General features: G+C 47.9%; 5 protein-coding genes across 5 annotated transcripts; 1 reads left to right on the top strand and 4 right to left on the bottom strand.

Annotated features, from left to right (window-relative positions):
- Window positions 1-414: 414 nt before the first annotated feature.
- Window positions 415-1746, bottom strand: FPOAC1_004908 (uncharacterized protein; the record flags this gene model as incomplete). Its single annotated transcript, XM_044849445.1, has 1 exon — window positions 415-1746. One exon carries the CDS (start codon window positions 1744-1746, stop codon window positions 415-417), a length of 1332 nt encoding a protein of 443 aa, XP_044708155.1.
- Window positions 1747-3613: 1867 nt separating this feature from the next.
- Window positions 3614-4633, top strand: FPOAC1_004907 (uncharacterized protein; the record flags this gene model as incomplete). The annotated part of the gene is made up of 1 exon (XM_044849444.1): window positions 3614-4633. The coding sequence occupies one exon, from the start codon at window positions 3614-3616 to the stop codon at window positions 4631-4633; it is 1020 nt and encodes a 339-aa protein (XP_044708154.1).
- Window positions 4634-5125: 492 nt separating this feature from the next.
- FPOAC1_004906 (uncharacterized protein) lies at window positions 5126-7036 on the bottom strand (the record flags this gene model as incomplete). Its single annotated transcript, XM_044849443.1, has 4 exons — window positions 5126-5220; window positions 5295-6672; window positions 6731-6810; window positions 6940-7036. 4 exons carry the CDS (start codon window positions 7034-7036, stop codon window positions 5126-5128), a joined length of 1650 nt encoding a protein of 549 aa, XP_044708153.1.
- Window positions 7037-10481: 3445 nt separating this feature from the next.
- On the bottom strand, window positions 10482-11789 carry MPG1 (mannose-1-phosphate guanyltransferase; the record flags this gene model as incomplete). Its single annotated transcript, XM_044849442.1, has 4 exons — window positions 10482-11378; window positions 11438-11584; window positions 11681-11724; window positions 11783-11789. 4 exons carry the CDS (start codon window positions 11787-11789, stop codon window positions 10482-10484), a joined length of 1095 nt encoding a protein of 364 aa, XP_044708152.1.
- A 3787-nt stretch (window positions 11790-15576) lies between these two features.
- On the bottom strand, window positions 15577-16215 carry FPOAC1_004904 (uncharacterized protein; the record flags this gene model as incomplete). The annotated part of the gene is made up of 3 exons (XM_044849441.1): window positions 15577-15923; window positions 16074-16139; window positions 16185-16215. 3 exons carry the CDS (start codon window positions 16213-16215, stop codon window positions 15577-15579), a joined length of 444 nt encoding a protein of 147 aa, XP_044708151.1.
- Window positions 16216-21856: the final 5641 nt, after the last annotated feature.

The raw sequence follows: 21856 nt of genomic DNA, 5'->3' as shown, positions 1-21856 counted from the left end.
TAGGTACATGGCGTTCAGGAGCACTGACAAGATATCTTACATGTCACACGAGCACATATCACATTCAAGGTTACACACATATTCTGAAAATATCAATTGTTATACTTGGTACGCCAATAACGCCCCGGTCCCTTTTCCTTGGATGCTGCAAATATCCGGTCCCGGTCATCCTAGCCAACCAGCCCGCCGTGCCAATGCAATGTTGATGAGAATAATACAAGTGAAAAAAGGGCCACGATAAGTAAGTGCCTCTTTGGTCGCGTAACGTATTGCCTGCCTCTATGTATCCAACCATGAATGTATGCTGTTCGGTGTGGTCATCGGAATGTTGGAAATACAGCATTTATGTGACGCCACTGTAGCCATGATGCACCTGACAAGATGCGATTAAGCCCAAACCCGTTGAGCAAAGGCTTACTGAGGTGGAGATGAAAGGGTGTCGGAAGATTCTGACTCCCCGGTAGCTTCCCTGATGAGATTGGATTTTGGCTTGGGTGAGCCCAGCTGAGGTTTGTTCATCTTAAGTTTCTTAACAGGACTGATTCCCTTGGACACGGCCTTCTTAGGGGCAACTTCAACCGAATCGCCATTTGTGTAGTCGGCTTTTTGCTCTTGACTTAATGACGAAAGGCCCTTGGGTTTGTCTTTCTTGAAGCTCGGCTTCGTCTTAAGAATCACCTTTTTGGTGACCGAGGACGTGGGCTTGATCTTCTTCTTCTTGTGACTGTTCTCAGAATCCTCCTCATCATCGCTGGCGTCGCGCTTCTTTGGGCTGGTGGCGCGAGAACCCGGCGCGGGTGTCGCCTTTTGCGATGATGGAGGTGTAGGGTCGTTCTGCGATCCGCCGTTGCTCAACTTCTGCGCCGCAGCTCTACTGGCATTGCGCCCACTGTTGCCAATACACGAGCCCATGTGATTATTGAGTCGAGTAACGAGAATGCAACGCTTGCACTTGCTGCAAGTGGCAGAGGGGAAGGAGAGCACGTTGGGCGGTCTCTGTTCGGGCGTGGGAGAGTCGGTGTTGTTCTTTTCCATGTCTTTCTTCTTCTTACCTCGGCCAGGGCCCGGACCTACCCAGCTCTGTCCATAGATGTCGCACCCAGGCTTGTCGATATAGGGATGCTTTTTGCAATAGATTATGCTGGGATCGGGCTTCTTGGCACCTTTTCCGTCGGTGGGATAGAGGAGTCGAGGCAAATGACATCGGGGGCAGAGGATCTCGGCGGTGGTCTTGAGTGGATTGCCCTTGAGCAACACTTTTCCGTCCTCATAGATGGCAGCGTCCGTCTCTATCCGCACATCAGGTTTACTATCGAGTGTGTTGGCATCGGACGCGTCGGAAGCCAGCTTTTCGATTCGAATCGCAGCGGTAGTAGCTCTAGCAGTCTTCTCCTCGCGATGCGTCTTCATCAAGAGATCGCTCAGAACGTTGTAAAGCACATCGTCTAATACAGCATGTGCCTGTGCAGCGTCAATTAGCGATTGGTTGAGAGATAAATTTGTTGATAGATAATGAGCGAAAAGCTTCATGCCAAGTCGCTGCGATAGGGGGCGCAGAGATGAGGCATCATCGCGGAGGACATGATGGCGCTCGCGAGTGAGGTTGTGGTGAGGATCGCATTGCATCGCAGGGAGGTTGCTAAGCAAGCAAAGAGGCGACGAGAGTAAATAACTTACCAGCTTATCCATAGGCGAAGCATCATCACCAGCGCTTATGACGCCTGCCCTGCCTGTACCAGCATTCATGATGTCGCCGGGTGTCCTGAATCCGAGCCAGGGCCGACGATTTTTTGTACAGTAAAGCAAAGCGGAGGGTGTGTAACTGAAATCGTGTGATGAATGATGCCGAGGAGCGAAACGGCAGCTACCGCACCGTACTGGACTGAACTGAACTGTACCTAACTGGGCGGAGGGGGGTTGTGCACGGAATGGAATTACAGGCCAGCCCGGGGTACAGTAGTACTGTGGACTAGGTAGACTAGACTGCTGTACAGCGCTGTTCCTACGAGAAGGGAACAGCTCGAGTGAAGATAGACTCAGAACGATGTTGCGATGATTAGTTGTAAGAGAGGAGATAGCCTCCAAGTATGAGTAAGAATGACGAGTGATACTCTGTTTGGTTGGGATAAACCGATGAAAATCGCAAGAGGGAAAAAAAGCCAACAATGGGGGAGGAGTGAGATGGACAGTGAGCAATTGAAGTTCTCTATTACCCAGTCTCTCCGTTTGTAAGGACGTGGGTGGCAGATATTGGCAGTACTGACACTTAATGCAGTGCAGTGCGTGAAGAAAGAAGGTTGGGTTGGGTCGAGCGAGAGACGAGACCCGCCTAATACTACCTACTACCCAGGTAAGTAAGAATTAAGAATCGAGGCAAAGGACAAGAGTGACAGACTTTGATGTGAATTCACGTAACAAGTGGTCGAAACTAAATTGATGTTATATATCAACAAGGGGGGAATTTTTTGTCTGTTTAGAAATAATAAGAGTAGTTAGAAGAATAAGAGAAAAAAACACTTTAGAGCCTCAAGCGTGTGCCAGTGCTCACCAGTACTTACAGCAGCTAGCGCCAGCCACTGGATTAAGAAAAGAGAAAGGGATTTCCTTTGATAGTTTCGGAAAAGGAATCTAAACAGTTAGATCAGGGGTGTCTGACTGGCACATGTACGGTATTCTGCCACAGGATAATAAGAACATGTCAAAGTTGTCCTTCCTGGCGTATAAAAGCAGTCGAGTCGTACTTTACTCGAGTTTAATCCATGTGGTTAACGACCTCAACTCAACTCACACCTTGTAGCCATAAACACGACCGGTAAACCTTGCAACATTGATTCATCAGCGAATCGTAAATCATGGATATGGCTTGAGCTGGATTGCATGGGAAAGCCCCAAAGATAGCACTAAAGCAAGAGTCGGAATATGAGATTTATGATAGATGTAACTGATCCACAGATAATTGCTCTATACCATCATTCGAATATTCCTCTTAAACTCACTACCTAAACACTATCTAGGATCCCTCCTATATTCCTATGTCTAACACATTCGTTTATTAGGTATCCATACAGTCGGATCTGACAATTCACAAAGCCCCTTAGAAAAAAGTCCACATGTCAAATCGACTTTCAGGGGGCGGGTACCTTGGAAATGCTTCTACTGCAGCTTAGAGGGACCTTGAATTCCTCTCTACGAATGAAGATCGATTTCAATCTAGATCTCTCACGTGGGATTGGCTTCTTCCCATCATCTTGGTTGGCATTTATTGGATGATCCATGCTAGTGTCCTCTACTTACGTACCTTAGCATTAGAGCCTCCCTTTCCAGTTTCGACTAGATTCCTTTTTCAACCCTTTGAATACTTCTTTACGAAACCATAATCCCATTCTGTTCCTGATCAACCTACCCTTCCATAGTCTCGTGCGTTTTACTTAACTCGAACGGATCATTGTCTCGCTTACCCTAGCCTTTCGCTTTCCTTACCGCAAATCTCTCTAATTTGAATTAGTCTTCGATTTGATATCCTTTCTCCCCTTCCTTCGACAACCTACCAAGTCCGTTCACGAACATACCTACACAAAGCCACGCACACATATATACTACATACATCGCAATCATGTCGCTTCCGTCTACTAAACCTGCTCAGACTTCTATCCTATCCTTCTTCTCGTCAAAGGCGCCTAACTATGCGCCTCCTCCTTCCCAAACGGCCGCCAAAGTTCCTCCTCCTCCTCCTCCTCCTCCTCCCCCCCCTCCGCCAGCAGTTACTGCCACTCCACTGACCACAAACACGACCTCAACCTCCGGGTTCGAAATTCCACCTCTACCGACCTCCCTTCCTCAAGAAGCGACAATCCGACCTGTCACGGCCGACGACGTCAATGCTTTACGTCGCATCAACGCCCTCCTACTGCCTGTCAGCTACCCTGACAACTTCTACCAGCGTGCTGTAGACCTCTCTGCCTCTGGTCGCTTCTCTCGAGTCATTACATGGGCTCATGACGGTGCTGAGGCCAAGGTTATCGGTGGTGTTGTCTGTCGAGTCGAGCCGCTCCTCGATCCCAACACTCCAGGCGATGTTCCTCGCAACCTTTACATCCAGTCATTATGTCTCCTTTCACCATACCGATCGCTCGGACTCGTGAACGCCACTGTGGATAACATCATTGCTACTGCAGTTTCGGACCCTAATTTGAACGTGACAGCTGTCACGGCTCATGTCTGGACCGAGAACGAGGAAGGAATGAAGTGGTATGAAGACCGAGGCTTCAAGCGAGAGAACCAACCCATCCAAGGTTACTATCTCAAGCTACGCCCGAATTCCGCTTGGCTAGTCAGCCGTCCCACGGGTGCTTCTGTTCGAAACTTGATTGCTACTTCCTCCTCGGCACCCCCAAGCTCTGTCGCTGTCAGCGCAACTACTGCTATTGCCAATCTGGACCCAGCCACCGGTCCTCCCAAGAATGGCGCTTCGCGGCCACCGATGCCATCTTCTGCACGATCCTACCAAAACCAAGGGCCCGAAAGGGAGTGGAACGATCTGCCTGATGATATGGCAAGCAGTCGACTCGCGCCACCGCCCCGCGCCACCGCCCCGCGGGGCCTCAGGGGGTACTGGTTCCGGTGCAAGCTCTAGGAGTAGCTCTGCCGCACGAAAGAAGAGGGATCGTTCCTATCCTGCTGCAGCTTTCGGAAGCTAGAGAATAGACTAGGATAATTAGATTGGTATAAACTATTCTTCGAGACGATAGGTATGCTTTATGATAATACATGATTTAATGGTCAGGATGGGATAAATGTCTTTAGGGAGAAAGAGCCAGGTTTAGACATACTATATATAGTAATACAAGAGCGATCATAAAGCGCACATATGGCAAGAAAAGGTATTGGACTCATCAACTCATATCGCCAAAACATTGGTTGCCTCGTACATATACAACTTTTAAATGCGAGATAAGCGCAAAGATAAAAAAAATTGAAGTGAAGACACAAGACACAAGACGCCAAAGGTCCCAAAAACGAACATAAAAGCATCTCCCCCGATGCACATATATACATAATAAATATTGTCCCAAGTTAAAAAGAACTCCAAAACATGAATTCAATACAAAAAACGGTTGGTCTTGTTTTATCGGCGCTTGCTGTACCATAGGGCTGCTAGCGCAAGGATACCAACGACGCCACCAGCTAATAGGGCTTGGTTGGAGACGGGTGATGATTCAACTATTCAAGGTTAGCAGATGTTGCTTCATGGGAGCCCGGATTATCGGCGACTCGGGATTAGGAGTGGAACATACGGAATGGATCAGAGGACTTGCGAGCGCGGTTGGACTCGGATCTCAGGTCGGTAAGGTAATCCTCAGGCTTCTCTCTGCTAGCAGCCACTAGAGCAATAAGGGCAGCACCGACACCACTGCCATCCTTAGCGATGCCGATTCGTATCTTCTCGGCACCCTTAGGACCAATTCCGTCGACAGAAGCGAGTGCTTCGTAGATCATGTCGCGGAAGAAAGGGTAGTGCTCAACAAGACTACCGTCGACACCAATATCAATAACCTCCTCGTTGATGTCATCTAGCTTTCCAGAGTTGATGGCGATAGCACCAATGGCAACAGCGGACAATCGAGCGGCACGGCGACCGACGGCATTGGAAATAGCCTTGAAAGCCTGGGCATCCTCTAGCGAAGGAGTGTAGACGTTGAGCAAGTTCTCGAGCTCCTGGCGAAGAGTTGAAAGCTCGGGAGTGTTGTCGGCAGCGGCTACAGACATGATGGCGCTATCAAGCCCCCATGGCTTGAGGAAACCGGATGAGGGGGCGATGTTAGTGGTGGTACCCCAGTCGTTGAAGCTCGAGTTGAGATCCTTGAACAATGCCGAGTGTTCGTTGTTGATCAGGTCGACCACTGCCAATCGTACAATCTCACCCAGGAACATACCTGATACTCGTTTCTCAAACATCTGGTCACCAGGGTTTACACTACCAAGGTCAAGAGCCTTATCCCAGGGTGTGGTGGGCAAAACGTTAAGTTGGTTGTCAAAGGAACCCCACTCAGTGTTGACCACCATCTCACCCGTTGACTGGTCATACTCGCCTGTAATGGGCTTCTTGATGTTATCTAGCTTCTCCATGTAAGCACCGTTGGTGCCAGTGCCGAAGATAGCGCCCAGAACAGAGCGGCTCTTGCCAGTAGAAGTGTAAGATCGGGCCATGAGAGTACCGACGGTGTCGTTGACAAGCGCAGCAACCTTGACGGGGAGGTGAAGGTTGTCAATCTCGTTCTGAAGCAGAGCGCAAACGTCCTTGCCTACGGCATCTGGGATATCAAATCCCTTGGTCCATCGAATCAGCAGGCCCTTGTTAATGGCAAGCTGCTTGACGGGGAAACTAAAGGTGAACCCCAGACGGAAAATGTGCTCATCGCGATAACCAGAGGGGGCGCTGGAAGTGTTGCGGCGGCGCAAGTGGGAGTTGAAGTGCTCGGCATGGTGCTCCTTTAGGAAGATTTCGATCTGCTTGGCGAGAAAAGAGAACAGGTCTGCTGAGGTGCTTGCAACCATGAGGTTTTTAGGAATAGCAACCTTGTTGTAAGTGAGGTTGAAGGTGGTGTCGCCATTCAGCATAATGGAGCAGACTCTGAAGTTTGTGCCTCCGAGATCAACAGCTAGGTAAAGGCCCTACCAAGACACAATTAGCTTGGGCAGCTACATGAGCCAATTGTGGGTTGCAACTCACCTTTTCTGTGCCGTTGGGAACGCCGGTGACGTAGGTAGGGATTTGCTGAAGGCTGGTGCCTTCATTTTGAAGACCCTCGTCTATCGGGTTGTCAGTATTGAGCTCATTGCGGCTTTAAAGCCAGAATAGGTGAAAATGCGACAAGCATCATAGCGTCAAGCTGCAGTAGCATGGCGGCACAGATTGCGCAGATTGTTGGAGCAACATACCCATTTGCTTCAAGAATTCCTTCACACTTCTGTTGAGATCATCGTCGGAGAAGTCGAATTGTTCGACGATACGGTTGGATTCGTCAGCGAGAGACATGGTTACTGGTGACGATGTAGGCGGCGGCGCGATTGCGAAGGGAGAGGGAATATAGCAGACAGCTTCGGATGCTGTAGGGATGATTGGTGGGGGAGGGGAAGAAAAGATTTGAGGGAGTAAGAGGTGAAGAGTAGGTAGTGGGGAGAAGATGAAGAATTGGAGGAGGGAGGGAAAAGAAATTAAAGCTTTGGTGGTGGACGACAATGAGGTAAGGTTTCTCTGCAACGGAAGTAGGATTTTGAGCTTTGGCTGCTGGAGCTTGGCGTCACCATCAGTGAGGCCAAGCTGGGAGAGCTGCTGACGGAACCTGTGTCAGTGGCTGATCAATTACCAATGACGTTCGAGTATGGGGGGGTTGGCCGGGGGGTCTGGGGCTTGGGGCTCTGGGATGCTTGGGGATCATGGAGTGCTGCGTTACGTGATAGAAGTCTTCATTAGTGATAGATTGGAAGTGATGGAAGTGAGGTGAGGTGAGTTGAAGTGCATCCGCCCCGTTTCTGCAGCGGACTGGGGGTTTCCAACGCCGAAATGGCGCCAAGTTTCAGTGGAGATGTAATACCACGAGCCTCACTCCAGGTGTTATGTTCTCCTGATCGAGGCGGACTCCCCATGGTTCTAAAGCAACCAGTCCAATGGAAGTGCCGCCGGACGGCCGTGGAGAGACCGTCCGAGTGGAGAGATGGTGGAGGCGTGGTCGGTGGTGTTCGGGGTGCGGGGGAGAAAGCTCAGAGAGACCCCACTAATACGCCGAACATGGCCGTATCTTGTTTTCATGGAACGTCCTAGTTTTTTTTTTTTTTTTTCAATTCTTTTAATTGCTGTACAGATGGATGCATGTCTGTACAACCCTAGGTACCGCGGTATTCTCGTTCCAACTTCTTGGTCTGCGTGCATATCCACTGGGATGCCGTCATAAGCCAGCTTTGGCCCCAGAAATATTTCGCAAGCGTCTTGGTACGTGAAAACGATGCTATCGCCAAATCTCCCGAGTTTCATCCTCCACTAGTGAGGTTTCGGTCAGGCCATGCATCATTTTTGCTCAACCTGGACCAACCCAGACTTACGGGACGGGGAAACCACGGGGCGATAAAAGAAGGGTGTGGGTGAAAGGCGGGATGATGGGGAATGATATGGAGAGATGGATGGAATGATATGATGCCCAGTCGAGGCCAAGCACAGGGAGCAAAAAATACGGTAATTGGAATAGCAACTTACCACTAGAATCAACATAATCGCAATGCATGAGACAATGAGCCGCGGCCAAGGGCGCTTCCTCGCCGTTAATTCAAGTCTATGCTTATGCCCTTGCACATGCTGTGCCCCCATTGTCCTGACAATCACCATCACGAAACCGGGATCTTGGCATGTACGGATAGATAGATGCGTGATGACTGTCAAGATGAGGTGTTCCTGATCTGCTATAGTCTCGTGCTTGTCTTAGATCTCCTTGCCGGGAAAACGTCTCCAGATCCTGTGATCGTCTCGTCGTGAGAAGAACTGACGATAAGATGATTGTAACTCTCCGTGAGCTATTAACGAAGCTCTAGATGACTTTCGTCGAAGTCCGCTCGATCAGGAACTGGTAAACGGGCCGTCTCCTCCGCAATGATGCGCACCAGGCCGAAAAGAAAATCCGTCAAATTTGCGCATTCGCGACTGTTCCAAGGTATCATGCGAGATTGAGATTCACTGGACGAACTTCGGCGGTTGGTTGATCTGGTTGAGTCGCGTGTTCCTTAGTTGAGCTGAATTGGTGTAACGTAACTGGTCGGTTTGGCTCCAGCGAAGCGGTTCGTGGCTTGAACTTCAGAGCCCTGGGGATACGTTACGATGGGCGATGAATAAATGACCTGACTCTTTCTATCTGTTTCCGTGGTTTGTTTTTGAATTGCCGAAATCGTTCGAAGTGTTCACAATCTGGGTCGCTTCGTTGTGCGAGCGTAGCAAGTGGATGACATTGATCAGAATGGCGGGAGTGCGAAATACATACGTCGATTTTAGGTCTCTCAGTGACTGGTCATTCTGGTAAGGTTGATTGAATAATTGTGATACACTTCCTTGTTTTTGAGATTGTGACCTTGCTTGCTTTTACAACCCGAAAAGAGAGGAGTGAGTTTGCCTGGGAAGGTTCCATTCATGCTACCGAATCAAATATCCATTTCAGGTACTATATTTGGCCCCTTGTTGACCCCATTCTCACGACACCGCTCTTCCTGCCTTTTAGCCTCAAGCAAGGTATGAGGCTCAAATACCACTGGCCTTACAATTCAAGCCTCTTACGGATCCATCTTGATAACATGACCGTTGCGACTAGCTACCCGGTGTCGAGGCGTCGAGAGCACCGGCGCTATGACACGGTTGGCTTAGAGGCTTGAACCTTTTGTGAGCATTTCTACTGTGGCATAAGGACGTATCATGACCCAACCAAATAAACCAATTCCCAAGCCAATGGCATGTCATTGCAAGCAATGTAGATCGCAAATAAGGGAAATTGTATCGCCCTGTAGGGATGCAACCCGGCGTTACAAAGGTCCCTCATGTCAGACTTCCATGTCATGTCTCCCGACCAGACCACTTAGTCCACAGTCGCTTACATCGACACCGATCCCATTCAAGCAATTGCATCACCGTCCCCACGATCTTCTTGGCTATCGCTTGGCTTACCCGAGTTCAGGGTCCCCAGCTCTTGACAAGGTCTAGAGATCCCTCACCGAGGGCAACTCACGTCACCTCGGTCTGCAGCCAATCATAGACGCTGACGACTTACAAGAATTCAATGTTCAGTCCAGGTTGAAGGTTTGAGAGTTTAGCCAAGCGATATTAGGATTCAGCTTCATTATCTATTAAACTTTGAACCAAGCCTGAGTTATGGACATTTATCAAAATTTTCCCACAGCATGACGTGATGTACAGTTTGGAGATTGACTGGGAAACACAGTTGAAGGCGACGGCTATGCTTGACAACGTAAGGGGGACAGCACACGCAGCCGAGGAGACAAGTAAAGTTTCAAATGGTATCGCACCACCTCCTTTAATTCAATAACTGGTAACAAAAGCATTCATTGTACACGGCTTCTTCAGAACGCTGCCATAAACCCTGCCTGCTTGACTGCCTGTGCTTGTCTTGTCCTTCAATGGCTCATTCGCCTATCTGCCTCCTGTAAATATCGACCTTGACGCCCGATAAACACGCATAATAGGGGCATGAGACAACTGCACAAAAGTATTAAGATAGATAGCACGGCAGGCTCTTTAATTTCTTTCCCGCTAGGCCGCCTTGGTATAAAAAAGGTGGCCAGTACACCTTCCGAGAGTGGTGAATTTTGTTCGATTTCCTTTTCCTCATCCATGTCGTGCGTGAGATTATAGTGTAGATAGAAAAGTCTGCTGGTGTGTCCTCCAACAGACTTGTAGTAGAACGTAAAATCGTGAAGAGAAACGTTCCTTACATGATGATGGCAGGAATGTCGACGTTGGCCTTGATAGACTTGTGGGGAAGAACGCTGCCACCGTTGACGTAGATCTCGTCGCCGACAGTGACATCGTCACCAAGAACTGTTACGTTCTCGAGACGGGCCCATCGACCGATAGTACTGTTCCAACCAACAATGGTGGACTTGACCCAGGCGTGGTCCTTGACCTTGGATCCCTTGAGCAGGACACATCGCTGCAGACGGACACCATCGCCGATAACAACGTTGGGGCCAATAGTGACATTGGGTCCGATTCTGCAGTTCTTGCCAATCTTGGCTGAGGGGTCGATCAGGACGTTTCCGCCGTGAACGAAAGGCTCGCTGGGAGGGGTGAGTTCCTTGCTGCCCTTCTTTGTGAGGGAAGAAAGGTACAAGCATGTACCGCTGAGAAAATCCTTGGGCTGACCGACATCCATCCAGAAACCCTCAAGGTCGAAAGAGTGGAGCTGGTTGTCCTTGACCATGGCGGGGAAGGTCTCCTTCTCGATCGAAGTCGGGCGAAGTTCGATACGGTCAAGGATGGAGGTGTTGAAGATGTAGAGACCAGCGTTGATACGGTTACCAACGAACTCGACGGGCTTCTCGACGAATCGATCAATTAAAGAGCGGTGCCCGGGCTGGTGGACAACGACACCATACTTGGAGGGCTCCTCAACCTTGGTAACGACAATGGTACCCTCGTTGCCGTGGTTCTTGTGGAAGGCCAGGAGGTCCTCGAAGGGGAAGTCGCAAATAACATCAGAGTTGAGGACGAAGAAGGGAGAGTCGTCCTTGGCGAGAATACGCTCAGCAAGCTTCAGGGGTCCGGCGGTGTCGAGAGGCTCAGTCTCGACGGAGAATTCGATGTTGATGCCGAACTTTTCCTCGTACTGCAGAACGCTAACGTTAGAATATGTGTTGTGTGAGTGAGTTCGGTGACTCTTCTTACCTCTGCTAGGAATTTCTCCATGACCTCGGGTCGGTAGTTGACAGCGAGGACGATGTCAGTAACACCAGCTGCGACCAGCGCCTCAATTTGGTGCACAATCATGGGCTTGTTGGCAAACTCGACCAGGGGCTTGGGAACACTCAAGGTCTGTATAAGGGTGCAGGCGGTCAGTTACATGGAAAACCAAGAATAGCTATTAGAGGTTCGCGCGATCGTGTCGCGAGCTTCCGCGGGGCAACGTACGAGAGGTCGAAGACGGGTGCCATAGCCACCGACAAGAATGAGTCCTGCGCATTGTTAGCTACTCTGTTGGGGAAGGAGAGAAGATGATTCGGAAGACCATACCCTTCATGATTGCGGTATTGAGAAGCTAAGCTGAATGTGCTAAGAGCAAAGGGGGTAAGAGTAGCCAGCAGATCAGCGAATGTAAAGAACAGAGAGCGACAACAGCGAGGTCCTGAAAAAGAAGGAAGAAACCTCGACAGGATTAGATTAGAATAGGTAGGTAAAAAAAGTTAGAGGGTATTGAGGGGTATCTCGAGAGATTCAAAGTTGGGATGAGGGTCAAAGTAAAAGGTTAAGGTCAGAGAGGAAAGGAAAGGAAAGGGGAGGAGGAGCAGAATAAGAAGGCCAACTTTGAACTCAGGAGAGCAATCCAAAGCAAGTGGGGATGTCTAAAAAAGGCCAACGTGGGTAGATTCAGATTCAGCCATAGAAACAACAGAAAGCAGGCTGACGAGAATGAGATGGGATGGGATGGGAAAGTGGAGAACGGGATCCAGGATCCAGGGGGGGTCTAGCATGAGTTGACAGTGGTCAGCCAGTGCCAGAACCGACCGACAGTAAAGAGCCAGGGTCCTTTTTAGGTCCAGGCTTAATCACGATGAAGATCTCTTTGTGAAAGTTGCCTTGTTTCGAGGTATTTCTAAACCTAATTCGGGACTTAATAGTTTTTGTAGTTGCAAGATGTTTTAGCCAATTGATTGGAAAGAAGCAACACGTTTCCAATACTTAGTACCTAAGGTAGACAGTCTACGTACCGGCAATAAAGGAGTACCGTCCATACCAGGTCCTATCATGACTTCCAGTAGGTAGGTAGGTAGGTAGTAGTTGATACCTACTGCTCTAGACAACGCCTCTCAGACTATTTATTTCCTCAAGTCACTAAGTTACGGGTCCACACATATCAACGATCCGCGACACGAGGTTCTTGGGAAAAGAGAAAGGGAAAGGGGGCTTCTTGCTTCCATCTCACTCCAATCAAAAAGTCCCATGTTCAGCGGGGTCAATGTGGCTCAACCATTTCCTGTTCCCTGGCGAAATTATACTAAACCCCCTGTTGAAAGAGAAAAAGGCTGTTTCCGTCTCGACTATCCGTGCCGTCCGGGTACTCCGTACTCTTGACTTAGGTAGTATTCTAGAATTCATCAATATCTAACATGGTTTCGGCTGAGGTTGAAAACAATTCAACATCTGGTTTGAGATACTCTGCATGCTCCATCTGTCTAATAAAAGTCTGTCGAGACCGGAAATTAGCATTGGTTTAGTTTAGTATGTTGTTTACCAGCCACACTATTCACGACGCATGAAAACATTCGACACTCAATCAAGACTCAATATCTCCTCATAACCTCCTTTCTTCACTCGATCAATTGATGAAACAGTCGAAAAATAGATATAAACTAATAATATTGGCACCCGAGGGATACCCATATCAATAATATTGGCACCATTCCCTTCAAGTCAAAGCATTAAGGAGGTGCTAACACAAGCCACTCACAAGCTGACATTCATTTATATAACCCCTGTCAAGGACCCTGCAACTCATTTACGAGAGTCCCTCGTATTGGTAACGGGCATTTCTACATTAGTCTTGCTCTTCTCAACCGCATTGACGTTTCATACAGCATCATCCTCATGACTCTCTTTCTGTCTATCTCAAAACGACTCCCACAAGCCATTGTTTCGTACAGCAACCACAAAACCGTTCCACAACTCGCCCCATATGACTTCATAATCGAGGCGATCCATCTCTCAGCCTCTCCCGTGTCCCCATCTGACACGCCTGCTAACTAACTTGTTAGTGTGAGAACCCCTCCTCTGATTGAACTGCCAGTCATCATCTCGTGACCCTAACACGTAACTACCAAACTTCAACCCCAAACTCTGTCTAATCTCCTCTTCTACCTACCTATTTCCAAATGTTTCATGTGAGTTGTGAGGCTATGATTGGTAGATACAGGCAGCTCATGTCTCACCCATGCTCCAATTAATTGCCCAAACTGTTGCTTTGTGAATATTCAACACCCAACGTCATCGCACAGCTGGCATCTATATAGGTACAGGCAGATAGATGTTCAAGCGGATCGGCAATCACCGAAGCTTAAATGTGCAACCTTAGAGTTTGGAGTTGGTGGTACTGTTTCCATCAAGTCAGCAGCTGACAGTTGGTGGTGTTACCAGTTCACCATGCAAAAGTGTGTTGGTTTGTTGCATCCTGTTGCAGCTCACCCCTCTTATTGTGCTTCTTTATGCTACCCTCAACAACTTACGAGTTTCCAACAAACTTAACATCTAAATTCTAAAATGAATGAAAACACATAACTCAAAAGTTGGTCCAAACACCTGCACGCCAACCCTACTATTGTCATTAAAGGGATACGTATCCTTGGTGAGCGGTTGTACTACAAATTCGGGTGTAGTACACACATAAATATATCGACCGATCTCATCCCCCGACATGGCCAATATATCAGACATTCCTATAGTGGAAGAATAGGAGTCTTTCGATAAGAAGATCGCCGTCCTATCAATGCCAATAGCCTGGCTCATAGTGATAGTCAATATATGTCAGCGTAGGTACATACAAGAACGGATTAGAGACGAGTTATAATCACTCCCTTCCCACTCATCTTCAAGAATCACTGCGTGATGAGAACAAAACCACCAAACCGCTCTAGTCTCACGTCAATCACCACAGATGCATCACGATGATAGAGCGCGCGGTGGTTCCTGAACTTTATCCGGTAGAGAAATGAAAAAGTCATGATCATTATGGTCGTTAAAGTGCCTTATCATCGAGTTCCTCCAAAGTTCATGCTTATCCTCGTCAATCGTTTCATTCTCATGACCCTTCGCATTTTGCTCATGTTGTAAAAGTCAACGCTAGCTCCTACCATGCTCATGTTTTTTCCTCCATCAAAACAAGATTCCAACTTATTGTCAAAATCATTATAGAATGTACTGAGAGAAACCCAGCTTTCGCTAAAAAGGTACCAAATGCTGAAAGAAATCCCTAAGCAATGTGCTTTTTCTCTTTTTGTCATGGTTCGTTAAATTGTCGTTCAATATGTGTCAAGTCCGCTCTTGCGTGATTCCTGCAAGGTAAATGCCTTTTGTGAATGATATTATCATTCGTTTCAAAATTTCCTCATTCGTAGGCGTCCTTTCCTCTTTCGGTTCATGCCATTCGTTTTTTGTGTGTGTCTTTTGTTCTCTTGACTTCAAGGTCTTCCCATAATGACCTGCTCGGTGTCACCAGAGGTCCCTTGCTGCAACGCATCGTCCTTTCAGATCGATTCAATGCAAGCAAGCCATCCCAGGTGTGGTGAACGTTCAAGAAATTATCAGAACGAGCAAAAGAGTGCCCATTGTAAGTCGACCTCCTTGCATGATCGATTCACTCTGTCAAAGCACAACAAGCCGTCAAGCTGGATGTAAGCCTTATAAAGAATACCGGCCGTAGAAAGGTGAGATCGCATCTAAAGTCGTATCGTATCGTCATGAGTCGTCGGGAACAGCCAAGGATATATCAGGTTACATATCGCCGTCAATCCAGTTCAAAATGATCGGATGGAAACAAAACGAGAAAGAAAAAAAGCAAGATGAGATGTAATAAAAATCGAGCAACGAAAAAAAAAGTGGTGATCCTTCCCTGAGTCTCGTGGGAGAAGGGTCGCCAAAGGAGGCTGGTTTGGGTATATCCCTTGGGATTGCTGTGAAGCATTTCAACCGCTTGTAAGTCGTCTTGTGTGGCTATCCCTCATGTTTCCTCGACATGTTCCACGTGAGCTGATCCAGGCCCAACCGTGAAGCATCGGTTGATCCGAATGACCATCGACAGCTGTGCCGTGGAATTCTCAGTCGAATGAGGCAGTCGAGCTACTACTGGAGTGGTGTCCCGATCGCCTGCTGTGGCGGTCGCTGTCTCGAGAAGACGTGTGGCGGCTCTTGCGGCGGCGTGCTGTTTCCTGAGCTGGAAGGCCTTGAACAATGCCATTGCGAGCCAGCATACCTCCGTTGACGGAGAAGTTGCGGCATACCATGAAAGCACGCATAGCAGCATTCTCTTGGGCCAAAACGTCGGATTCGTATGCGAGATCTGTCTGATATTCACGGCCATTGACAAGGACCAGGCAAGTGTAGCCGTTGTGGTCCCGGTAACACTCGTACATGGGGTCTGTCCATCCTCGACGACGGCAGAGGCCTGTGCACAATTTTGTTAGCAAAAGGCCCTTGTCTCGATGATCGGTGTAAGTTGATGTCCTGAGAAACCCCCACAACTGGTCTGAACACCCGAGAGAAGAACAAAGGTTGTTCATTGCTACATGGCGGGGCACTTGGGCCTACCACGTACACAATCTTTTTTTTGTCCATCGCATAACTTCTCCATGCGCAATTGCCGACGCCATGGACGAAATTGCTTCCCAAAAAAGCAATGATACAGGTCAGAACTTGGTGAACTTACTCTCAAGGTACTGCATATAGAAGCCGCCCATTGTGGTGTTGATGCTGGTGGCGTTCACTTGATGGGCAAAGGCGGAAGATCTGGAAGCAGATGTGGTTGCTACTGAGTAAACAGAAAGGTGGAAATCGAAGTTTATAAAAGCTTCTCTGGGGCGGCAAAGATAGTGGAGAGGATCAAGGGCATGAGAGGGGAAGTCGATATAAAGAACGAATATCAATGGAGGAAACGCGCCCAAAATAAACGCTTGTCTAGATCCAAAAGAGAAGACTGATGCCGAAGACAGGGTTTAGCTCCGAGGATGAACTCTGGGATTGAGCGTTGCAGCGGGTAGAGAGGATGTGGAGGCAGCGAGATGTCAGGAACCGGATCAAAACTGAAACAAGCCTTTTGATTCTTGGGGAATGGCAAAGATCTGGAGGGGTCCTGTCAGATTTGCTCGGCGTGTGTTGTATCTGAAGCTGAGGAAGGCTTAGATGGCTGGCGTACAAGGTGGATTTCAAGAGTTGAGACAGGATGAAGAGATCGAAGCAAGAATAGATACGCTTGAGGAAAAGTACCGGAAGAAAAGGAAGGACAACCTTAGCTTTGTCGAGATATCCGTCTTGAGTAATACCTACCTACTTGGGTACTGACAATGCGTACATCCATCTGCTGCAGACGAGTTGAGCCGATGGCACGGCGAGACGTGTGTGCCTTTATTCCAGACAACCCGTTAGCGCGGGGACCGGGGGTGTCTAGAGACAAAGAAGGACGCGCGAATGGAGGCAGATGCAAGCAACGATGCGGCTCTCAAAAGAGTGTGACCCATCTTGCTGTGCTGGCCTACCTGGTTGCCAGTTGATCAAAACTGCTGGCGACTAGGCCACTCCACCGCGACACATGGAGGATGCAGCAAGCAGGCGATCTCTCTGATAAGTCTCAAAGTTAACGCCTTCGGCCACTGGCGTACCACCAAGGAACCTAGTAAGTTCCCATTTTTTCCCTCTCAGTCATTGCTCTGCAGCTGGATCCTCAATTGCGGGTTAATTTTTTTTAATAATTTTTTTATTATTGTTGTTGTTGTTGTTGTTGTTTTCTGGTTCTTTTTTTTCTCTCTCTCTTTTTGCCGACACCGTTCTTCGTTGACGGTCTCGGCTTTGGCCCTCTAGTTCAAACTTTGTATTGTTGAATGCTTTCGCTTGCCCACTCCTCTCGCAACAGCATCTAGGGGCCAATGGTACATGCTCTATGGCCAGGGTCATTGTATGTATTGTATCCGGCCGAGTACATGAGGGCATGATGGCATGGTTTGGAATGGGGGGCGACGGGGCCAGTGAAGGCCCCGTTTCTGAAGCTCATGCAGACACGCGATTGAAGATGCATTGCTACATGGCAACAATTTCAACTTGCTTTAGCTTCAACTCAAGTGGCGAACAGGAGATCACCGCAGCGGTCCAAGGCGGGTAATCCGTTTCTCGTTGTCAGGCCGGACGTGTGAAAAGACCGAAATGTTGATGAGAGGCAACATAGTCTGCAGCTCATACAATATCAGAGCACCCAAGACGATGCCTTGAATACGATCCTGGCTCACCACCATATCTTGACATCCGAGATCTCTGCTTCGGCGGCCACTAATGCACAGCAGCCAAACTCCCAAAGTACTGCACCGGTACCGCGTTGTATTTGCGCAGTACATACTGTTCCGAGGCTGGACGATGAGGTGCAGCGAGGGGCAGTCCACCTTGAACCCCTCCTCTACCTCCCTCAGCGCCGAGAGCCCCGGTGGCCGGAGTTACTGCAGGAGCATCTAATAAGCTGCCTATCGTTTCCACGGCAAATTGGAAGCGAAAATTCTCAGGGTTAGGATTGACATATGCTAGTTAGGTATGTTTTTTTGTTCCTCAACAGTCGCGCGCGAAATGGGCGGCCGTATTGAGCGGCCTAGTCTGAAGACTAGAGTGTCGTACTGGGGCAGAGTGACAGCGACTCAGTGAGAGCGGGACACGTTCTCATCTTCATGTGGCGGTTAGAACCATGGGAAATCCGTACACAGAATAAGCAAGTTATGAAGCAGGTTGACTGGAGGAATTGCATCAAACATCTAAACACTCTACGACCCTCAAAAATGGGCGCTTCACGCTTGGATCACGACATTGTGACAAGAGCCTTCATGTTCGGAATAGCATCATGAGCATTTGCAGTATAAGACAAAGTGGATATTCAAGACTAGTGCCATTAAGTTTTCTGATGCGGTCTCTGCCACGATACCGAATCTCTTTGTCGGGTAGCTGGCCATAAGATCAGCAACCAATGTTTGCGGGGCGGCCATTGCCCTGAAAGATGAGCATGGCTCAACGGTGATAGCATCCGGACCCCCAGGCGAAGATTGCCCACACTGATGAAGTTTACATCCCACTCTCCAGGGCCAGGTCCAGGACCCAGAGAAAGGGTCGGTGAAGCAGCGCGACGACATGCATGAACAGGATAGTAAGTGGCTGGACTTTCAAGCAATAGAGAACATATGGGTACTGTACTGACAGTACTGGTCTCCCATCCCTGCCTAGCCTGCCCTGCGCCATTCATCCACAGACGTGGGTGTGGGCGCCGTTAGGGCTGTTTAGCAAAAGCAAATGAGTCTTTATTAATCCCATGGCTTGAATGACGAGAACGGTGAAAGCGGCCCAGTTGATTGGAAGATACAACATCAACTCCTGCTTGAATGTCTCAGTGATAGGTAAAGATGGGGTTAGTACTTGTACGCCCAATGAGATGGTGTCAACAGCGGATCTGATGGTTCAAGTATACCTAGGTAGGATACCTTGTCATGACATTCAAAAATTATATGACAACAGTAGTCTCTTTGTCTTTAGTGTTTTAAGCAAAATGGTAGAGGCACAAGACAACTTGGGGCTTGAATTAACACATCCATTCACGGTGCCTTCCGAGATACTGCACAGACTACCTACTACTACTACTACTACTACTACTACTACTACTACTAAAAAGGTCCATGTCGACGAGGGGAAAGCACCTTGACGTCTGAACACTGTCCTTACCAAATGAAAAGTAGGTACCTACCTAGGTAAGTTATGGGTTGGACCTGACTACTATCCAAACACCAGGAGTGTGATTGATAAAAATGGATGGCAGGAGGGACCCCAATAGAAAGAAGCTCGAGGCAACGACTAAGGCAAGGTAAGGCAGGTGCAGGTAGCTTTTAGGGTCAGGTCAGCCCCTACTAACCTCATGCAAAGATGTGTTGGCAATGCTTTCGAATCAATTAAGAAAAAATAACATCAACAATAATAACATAGCAGGAACTTGCAATAGTGGGACACAACTGCCGGCAAGCTTGTCAACGGCAAGTACCTCGCATACCTCATCCAGCGTCTTACTTTGCCTTTCTCTGCGTGAGGCATAAGGTGAGGTGAGGTGAGGTGGCCGATTTATGCTCCCTCCATGCCAATTTACAAATATCATCAGCAAAAGTGTCACCTTTATGCATACGGAATTGCACAGAATCGTGATTGCCGAGGTCCAGATATGTCATATGCCTGCCTGTCTGTCTTTCTGTCTGGCCCTGCACATTGGGATTGTTATGGTTTGACTTGACTAGATAGGTTCAAGTCAACGATGATCAAAGAAATTTGTAAACAAACGATTCGCCAAGCATCTGCAAGACTGATATCGAGCTGCGAGTCGCGACGAGGGTGTCGTTGAATCCAACCTTGTCTAAAAGATTGTGGGCTTTTGTGGGTTTTGTGGAGGAACAAGGGTATCCCCCCTTCAACGAAGCCATGACGGAGCTTGAGCTTCTCAACACCGAACAGCGATTCGACAATTGGAACTCTTCCAGAATTCTATCAAGGATGCCGCTAGCCCGCTCTGACGTGCCAATTCTAGACAGCCCCATGGCAAATGTTTACCCAACACATGCCAGTATGCTGACCACCGAATTCGAAACTAACGGATAGGAGATTGTTTTGCTTCTCTGTTTATTCTTCACACCGATTTGAAACGACAATCTCAAGACGCCAGCGGCAAGAGAAGAGCTCAGTAACCATTTCTTGCGCCCAATCATTCTGAGCGTATCGCCTGTTGTGGTGCGTGCAGAAACAAGTCGTTATATCAGGGAGACGGCGGTTACACAACTAAGAGGGCCGGTAATAAACAACAAGGCTAAACCGGCTCTAAGAAATACCACATCGTAGTATCCATAAGTCCTGCAACCTCTGTTACTGCGGCCCCGGTCCTGGAGCTAGAATACTGTTATGGAGGACTCTTTGACAGAAAACTTGAAGGTTGCTGGCTTCAAAACCTAAGCTACATAGCTACCTATAACTACAGAGTACACCTAACACAATCCACTATCAGTGGATTGTATTTTCTTTTTGTCACATATGGGCCATAGGCGGGGCGGCGGTCACATAACTGAAGTGCCGGCGATGGTAGATGATGACGACGAGGAGCAGCGGGTTGCCGTCAATACAATGTCCCATCCCATCCTACTCAATAGGCAACTGGCAATGATTGGCCTCGGGTTCACGTGAAGTTGATTCGGAGACTTTTGCCATGGTAGATCAAGTTCACTCAAACATCTGCAGCTTCCGTCATCTCCTCAGGGTGGCTTATGGCGGCTAGGTAGACCAAGGTCCAGGCCGGTTTGAGGCAAAAACCACGGCCTACGGGAAGTCCCGTCTCACGGGGATCCTGTGTGCAATAATTACTGTTATCAACAGTATCCAGTGCCAAGAAATTCTGTATAGGACAGATCCATGCTTCTTTTTAGTGGTATACCTGCCAGATACTTATTCAGTATTGTGTGTAGCTGCATCGCCTGAGCAAGGAAGATGAAACCGCTGTCTTTAATACCTGGGCATCTAACCATACCCATACCCAAATTACTATCTATTCTGATAGATTATAACTCACTATTAATAGACACCGTAAGACTGGATATAGATATGCCATATACTGCAGGCTATCTCCCTAAGCTAAGGTCACCTGACTACTATAGAATGCAGAAGTATACAACGCCGAGGCCATAGGCGCTCTAAAAGGACTCTAGATTGCCCTTAAACTGTAAAGTAATAACATTACCGATATCATAGTATGCCTAAATAACCAAGCTATAATCGCTTTAATATACAGTAAGGCATTACTCTTTTTATATAAGGAGATTGCTGAGATCTAGAGCCTAATAAGTAAGGATCTGCAAATATATATCTATTAGTATCCTAGGTATATAGGAGTCCTAGGCAATAAACTGGCTAATAAACTTACTAAATAAGGCATTAAAATAAGACCCTTTATTAGGCAAGCCCTAACCCCTATATATGCGTTTTATAAACACAAGATATAGGAAAAATACTAGGCTACGCTAGTAAAATAGTAGACAGTAGAAAGGTATAAGTTATATATAATATATAACCTACCTATCTTAACTAAACCTACTAAAGAACTAGCCCTTAATAGGCATACTCTATACTATCTGCTTATAGCCTATAGTAGCTATAGTGACTTTGCTTATTACTATAGGCAATTTAAACACAATAATACTATAATTAAGTGCTAATATGGATAGCTTAAATCCCTACTATATGCATTCTAGTATTAAAAGATTTACTCTCCTTAAGCACTTACCTGCCTCCTTACTCCTGCCTAATTACTATATAACCTAGGACTATAATAAG

This window comes from Fusarium poae, chromosome 2 (assembly GCF_019609905.1).
Source record: "Fusarium poae strain DAOMC 252244 chromosome 2, whole genome shotgun sequence".
In the NCBI taxonomy this organism is placed as follows: Eukaryota; Fungi; Ascomycota; class Sordariomycetes; order Hypocreales; family Nectriaceae; genus Fusarium; species Fusarium poae.
This window is presented reverse-complemented; position numbering and strand designations above follow the sequence as displayed.